This window comes from Rhincodon typus, unplaced genomic scaffold (assembly GCF_021869965.1).
Source record: "Rhincodon typus isolate 14 unplaced genomic scaffold, sRhiTyp1.1 hic_rhity00010662, whole genome shotgun sequence".
In the NCBI taxonomy this organism is placed as follows: domain Eukaryota; kingdom Metazoa; phylum Chordata; class Chondrichthyes; order Orectolobiformes; family Rhincodontidae; genus Rhincodon; species Rhincodon typus.
Genome location: NW_025976300.1, coordinates 71 through 7,498, shown reverse-complemented (window position 1 = coordinate 7,498; position 7,428 = coordinate 71). Strand labels below are relative to the sequence as shown.

At 43.4% G+C, this 7,428-nt stretch overlaps 1 protein-coding gene across 1 annotated transcript; it reads left to right on the top strand.

Moving 5' to 3' along the window:
• The first annotated feature begins 422 nt into the window (after positions 1 to 422).
• LOC125482460 (zinc finger protein 271-like) lies at positions 423 to 4,839 on the top strand. The gene has a single exon (XM_048594535.1). It carries the CDS (start codon positions 809 to 811, stop codon positions 2,285 to 2,287), a length of 1,479 nt encoding a protein of 492 aa, XP_048450492.1. The 5' UTR covers positions 423 to 808; the 3' UTR covers positions 2,288 to 4,839.
• The last annotated feature ends 2,589 nt before the right edge of the window (positions 4,840 to 7,428 follow it).

Sequence of the window (7,428 nt, the reverse complement as noted above, 5' to 3'; positions counted from 1 at the left end):
CGGGCCTAGACCCTTCATCAGAAAAGCTTTTCTGATGAAGGGTCTAGGCCCGAAACGTCAGCCTCTCTGCTCCTATGATGCTGCTTGGCCTGCTGTGTTCATCCAGCCCTGCACCTTGTTGTCTCGGATTCTCCAGCATCTGCAGTTCCTACTATCGCTGTCAAACCTGTTGTGTTTCTCCAACATTTTCTGTGTGTTTTAATTTGGATACTGGGTGTTACTCATGAAAATTGTCACAATTGAATACATTGAACAATTTGTTCACCCCCACCTTCTCAAGGGAAATTATGGATGAGCAATAAACGCTGGCAATGCTAGTGACCCCCAAGTCCTGTGAAAGTATAATTTTTTTAAAAACTGAGGAGTCAGCAAAGGAGGAGAGGGACTTGGAGGAAATCATGTTTTCCTGTTTTACAGAAGGATTGCACCATACTACACCAGAGGATAGACACCACAGATGGTTCCTGACCATCACCCAGGAACAACTGCACAACTGTGGGAAGACATCCAGTCCCTTCACAGCATTGCTCAACACAGAGAAGGTTGGGCAGTGAAATCATCATATGGAAATCAGTTGGGTCAGGGGAGCTTTGACGTATAATCAAATCTGAAACTGGTCCATGGTGTGGAGCCTTCCATCAGAACCAACCTTCCTGATTCAGCTGTGGATGATCGGTCAGGAAGAAGTGTGAATGGGCTCCAAGTGTGGTGAGAGCTTCAGTCATTCATGGAGTCTCATGAAGCATTGACTCATTCCTACAGGTGAGAGGCTTTTCAAGTGTGAGAAAGGCTCAGAAAATTTTGTTGCATGCAAAGTGCATCTGGTGATTGCCATAATACAAAAGACAACTACATGGAAGAGAAACCCTTCAAGTGTGACATGTGTGATCGCGCTTTCAGACAGTCATCAGCATTTGTGAATCACCGACGCATCCACACTGGAGAGAAACCATTCAAGTGTGAGGAATGTAACAAGAGCTTTGCACGGTCATCAGGTCTGGTCAATCATCGGCCTGTTCACACAGGGAAGAAACCATTCATGTGCAAGGTGTGTAACAAATCATTTTCCTGGTCGTCAGATCTTCGCACACACCAGCGCACTCACACAGGGGAGAAACCTTTCACGTGCGAAGTGTGTGACAAATCATTCTCACAATCCGGGAACCTCCGTACGCACCAACGCATTCACACTGGGGAGAAACTGTTCATCTGTGAGGTATGTGAAAAATCATTCTCTCAGTTAGGGAACCTCCGTACGCATCAACGCATTCACACAGGGGAGAAACCATTCTCATGCGAGGTGTGTGACAAATCATTCTCATATTCATCAGCCCTCCATGTTCACCAACGCATTCACACAGGGGAGAAGCCGTTTATGTGTGATGTGTGCGACAAATCATTCTCACAGTCATCAAAGCTTCATGCTCACCACCAAATTCACACAGGGGAGAAACCATTCAAGTGTGAGGTGTGTGACAAATCATTCTCCGATTCATCAAGCCTCCTGCTCCATCAGATGATTCACACTGGAGAGAAACCATTCACATGTGAGGTGTGTGACAAATCATTCTCACAGCTAGGGAACCTCCGCAGACACCAACGTATTCACACAGGGGAGAAAGCATTTATGTGTAAGATGTGTAACAAATCATTCTCTGACTCTTCAACTCTCCTGCTCCATCACAGCATTCACACTGGGGAGAAACCATTCACATGCGAGGTGTGTGATAAATCATTCTCACAGTTGGGAAATCTCCGTAGACACCAACGCATACACACAGGGGAGAATCCATTCATATGTAATGCATATATCAAATCATTCTCACTGTCAATGCTTCTTCACAGACATGAACACATTCGTACAGGGGAGAAACTGTTTAAGTGTGAGGTGTGTGCAAAATCATTCTCTGACTCATCGAGCCTTCTGCTCCACCAAAGGATTCACACAGGGGAAAAACCTTTCACATGTGAAGTGTGTGATAAATCATTCTCACAGTTGGGGAACCTCCGCAGGCACCAACGTATTCATACAGGAGAGAAACTGTTCACATGTGAGCTATGTGACAAATCATTTGCCGCCTCCTCAAGCCTCCTGCTCCATCACAGTATTCACACTGGGGAGAAACCATTCAGGTGCAACATGTGTGACAGATCATTCTCACAGCTGGGGAATCTCCACAGACACCAGCGCATCCACACAGGAGAGAAAGTGTTTACATGCGACATATGTGACAAATCATTCTCTGAGTTATCAAAGTTCTGTGCTCATCAACACAATCACACATAAAAATTCTTTCACTAGTGATATGTGTGACTGAACATTCCTGTGGTCACAGAACTTCCTGCTCTCTCACAGGATTTACATGGGTAGAATCCATTAAGTGAGGTTATGACAAATTATTCTCAGTGTCATTCAAAATCGCCAGCATATTCATAAAAACGAGGAACCATTCACAAGTAATGAGTGAATTCTCGGATTCATCATACCTACACAGACACCAGTGTATTCAAACGGGGAAAACTGTTCAGATGTGACATGTGCAACGAATCATTCTCATTGTCAGATATCCACAAACGCCGCTGCTTCATACAGAGGAGAAAACATTCCTGAGCCATGTGCGCAAAAACACTTTGTTCCAATCATGGAACCTCCTCCTGCATCAGAGGCATTACTCAGGAGTTACCCATCAAGTGTGAGGTTTGTGATGAATCCTTCACAATGTCTTCAACCACCTGGAACACCACAGAGTTCACACATGGGAGAAATTCTTCATATGACAAGCTTGTGACCAGATTTTCACACAAATAGCATATCTCCCGGTGAATCAATGCACAGGGGAGAACCCCCACTTGTTGCGAGTTCTGTAATAAAGCCTTCACACATTTGCTGGAATTCCTGGAACATCAGTGAACCCAAAAGGGAATTACCTAGCCAAGTTCTTGCCCAATCTGTCTTCACGAATGTGAATCAGTACACAGTCTCACAGTGCAGGGTGTTCAGTGGGACTGGGATACAGAACAAGAAGCAGCCTTTACTCCCATCAAACAACTAGCGACAACAAAACCAGCGCTGACCAGAGCACAATGTGATTTCTTTTGGACTCCTTTGGGGATGACTTTTGGATTTTCAGAGGCTACTTTTTCATTCTCATTAACTCATTTATTGTGATTGACTTAAGTAGTTACCTCGTGTATTTGTGTTGACACAAAAGGTATTTGGACTCAGATGGAAGCAGTATTAGAAGAATTCTAATTCTTCTAATAATTCTTCTAAGAATAATGCTTTAATTTCATCAATGCTACCATATTCAAATTGGCTCAATAAGTATATGTTCTCAACAGAGCTTTTTCTCAGAATAATTGACATATACTGATGACATCTTAAACACACCTATGTACAGTTAATGTATTTCCATCACATATGCACAACATCTGAATACTTTAATCGGGTAGTTAGTACCCTGTTTACTGCATCTGAGACTTGAATTTAATAATTGACATTGTATTCATTGAACAAATGCAGCCTTAAACTAGAGATTCCACATTCATTTACATGTAATTCATTATCTCAGGTATTCCAACTTCTTCTAATTCTAGTTAACAGAGTGTTATTCCGTCGATAGGTTTTACACTTTATTTTATTATTATTTTAGGGAAAGTGTGCATTGCCAGGCAGGCCAGAATTTAATGTCCTTCCCCTATTCCCCTTGAGAATGTGGCGGGGAACCACCTCTTGAACTGTTGTAGTCTAATGGTGTAGGGAGCTCATAGTTCTGCTTTCCCTTTGCAGTCTCACTGTCCCTTCCCTGCCTTTGCAGCCCGCTCCCTTCCCTGCAGTTGCATCATCCCTCCCCCTTTCTCCACTCATGCAGCCTTCCTTTCCTTTCGCCACTCTTGTTATCCCCCTCCCTTCCCCATATTTACAGCCCCCTCTCCATTCCCCACTCTTGCAGCCTCCTTCTCCCTTGCAGAATCCTTCTCTCCTCCCAGCACATGTCCTTATGAGTGAACCTGTCAGAAGCAAGCACAGGATAGTTTAAGTTTTTGATTGGAGGAGTAGCCTGTCCATTGTGTGTTTGTGGGGCAGGATTGGTTGCTTCAATCAGGGAATTTTCCTGGGATAATTTGATGATTTTTTGGGGCAGAACCAACATGGCCCCTGTGTATTTTGAACATTTTTGTGTTAGTGAAGTGAGCCAGCTGTCAGGAGTGGGTATGGGGTAGAATCAGACGCTGCTTTAGTCAGGAATATGAATTATAGACAGATCCTCTTCAGGTAATGGGTGTTTGACTAATACCATTGGGAATGTTTATTCTGTACTGTCCTGTCTGGGAGGACCACTATCCTGAGTATGGGGAGGGCATAGGGTTGAGTCTGTACAGACCTGAGCTTCCTCGATCCATCATACATCGCTGTAATAATGGTGTTATGTTCACCTTACACGCCTCAAAAATTCACTTTGTGTTCTGGGAACGAATTTGAGTTACTTTTAAATGATTTGTTCTTTTAGCTGATTCAAAGTTTGGTGTAAGCTCAACATGGTGTCATTTGTTGATTTATCAAACTTCTGAATAGATTTATAGATAACAATAAATTCATTTTTAACAAACCAAACCACATGAGTAGTCAGCATGATGTGTTCCTACTCACTGAAACACTGAGGATCCTACAGTAAGGCTCCTGTATACTGCATATTGGTCAATGTCACTGTCGGTTGGGATATCTTCTCTGGCAATGGGCTTATAATTATCAGTTCACAGGAAACAGAATGCTGAAAGAAAGACTCACATCAACTTCCACAAACCTAGGGCAACAAAACACACTTCATACCCAATGAAGCGGAGTCATTTTTAGTAAAGCAGGAAAAGTGTCAGCTAATTTATGCACAGCAAGTTCCCACAATCAACAATGTGATCATGACTAGATAATCTGTTTTATAAAATTGACCGTGGAATCTATCTTGGCCAGGACACCAGTGATATGTCCTCTGCTCTTCTCTGACATAGTGACATAGGATCTTTTGTTTTCACTTCAGGGCTTTAGTTTAACTCATCTGGAGGATGGTACCTCTGACAGTGCAGCACCACAAGACTGTGGTGGAGAGTGCAGAACCAAAGCGAGAATAGTGGGCTTAAAACTCAGCATGACAGAGTGGAGGAAATTTTCAGGATAAAATATAATAAGTGTAAAGTCACTGCAAAACAACCCCAAGCAGGCCGGGAGTTTAAAAGCTGTGCATTAGAGGGTGAGTTTTGGAAATATTCAAAAGTGGCATTGCAAAGAAAACATAAGCTCATTAAGTGGGACTGGGAGCCAGCCCGGGATGAGTGATAATTTTATTGAGTGAGGTGAATATTAATACTGGCCAAAGTAAAAACTGGAAGGGCTCCTGTGGTGCTGTGGAAGTGTCTCTGCCTCTGAGCTAGAAGGCCCAGATTTAAGTCCCAGTTATCCAGAAGTGTCATACCACTGGACAGGTTGAGTAAAAACTGGTCTTTAGATGAAGAGTGTTTCAAGTCACAGGAATGGAGTAAAGTACATGGTAAATATTTAATATTTAAAATTGAGGAAGTAAATGGAAGAAGAGTAATTTAAGGGTAAGTCATGGCATAGCAGCAGTTTCTGTACAATGTGGGGAATCAGAGATATATTCAGCGCACAGGATGACTGCTTGTGGAGGAAGTGACCCCAGTTGCAACTACTGGGATCTGTGTTTCAGATCTGGAACCATGTCTGGGACCAGTGTGGAGTCTCTGCAAGGCTGAGATCTTTGATAGCATGTACAGTGAGGAGGTCATGCTGCAGGTAAACAGTGCATGGGCAGAAAGGAAGTGGGTGACCACCAGACAGTTTAAAAAAACAAGGCAGGTCATACAGGAATACTAGGGGGTCATCTCCTTCTCTAAGAGAATTTACATTTTGCACACTGCTGGGGAGATGGTTTCTCAGGAGAGTGCAGTGAGAGCAAAATCATGGCAACAGGAGTGCAGGGGTAGGGGGGGGAGTGGGGAGAAGCGTGGAACAGCAATAGCGATCAGGGATTCTATTGCAAGGGGAACTGATAGATGATTCTGTGGCCACAGACATAACACCAGGATGGTATGTTGCCTCCCTGGTGCCAGGGTCAAGGATCTCACTAAGTGGCTTCAGGATATTCTGAAGGTGGTGAGAGAACAGCCAGAGATTATGGTCCATGTTAGGAATATAGGAATTAGGAGAGAGAGTAGGTAATTCAGTCCTTTGACCCTTGCTCCACCATTTAACATGATCATTGCTTGTCTCAATACCATTTTCCTGCTTGCTCCTCATAGCCCTTTATCCCAATATCCATTAGAAATAAATCTATTTCTTTCTTGAATTATTGATTGATTTTCCCTCCACTGCAGTCTGGGACAGTGAGTTCCACAGATTCACAACCCTCTGAGAGAGGTAGTTTCCCACACCTCAGTTTTGAACCTATCACCTCTCACTCTGTATCTGTGATCTCTTGTTCGAGACTGTTCCACAAGGGGGAACATCTGTTCAAGGTCCATTTCATCAATACCTTTTTAGCATTTTATATGGCTCAATCAGACTCCCCCCTCAATCTTCTGAACTCCAGTGAGCACAAGCCCAAGCTATTCAACTGCTCCTCATACGACAGCCCTTTCATCCCTGGAATCAATCTGGTGAATCTCCTCTGAACTGTCTCCAGTGCCTCCACATCCTTTCTCAAATAAGGAGACGTAAACGATACACTTTACAGTACTCCAGGTGTGGCCTCCTCATCCTAGACAGCTGCAGCATAACCTCCCTTTTTGTAAACTCCATCCCTCTAGCAATGAAGGATAATATTCCATTTGCCTTCTTAATTATCTGCTGCACCTGCAAACCAACTTATTGTGATTCATGCATAAGGACATCCAGGTCCCTCTGCACAGCAGCATGCTGCAGTTTTTCACCATTTAAATAACAGTTCATTTTGCTGTTATTCCAACCAAAATGGATGACCTCACATTTACCAACATTGTACTCCATCTACCAGATCCTTGCCTGCTCACCTAACTGATCTATATCCCTCTGCAGTATTCACTGAAGTTCAGGAGGAAAGGGGATCTCATCGAAATGTATAATTTTCTGTAGGAGAGACTGGATACAGGGATGATGTTTCCTCTTGGCCAGGAGTGGCCAGAACATGTGGTCGTCGTCTCAGGATACGTGGTCAGCTATATCAGTCTGAAATAAGAAGACATTTCTTCACTCAGAGGGTATTGGACATGTGGAATTCTCTACTGCAGAACATCATGGATGCCAAGTCACTGATCACCTTCAAGAAACAAATTGTGGATAATGTGTCAAAGGGTAGGGGAATAAGAATAAGACATGACCATGTTAAATGGTGAGTGGGCTCAATGAGCCAAACTCCTTTTCCTAGTTTCTCTGTCAAA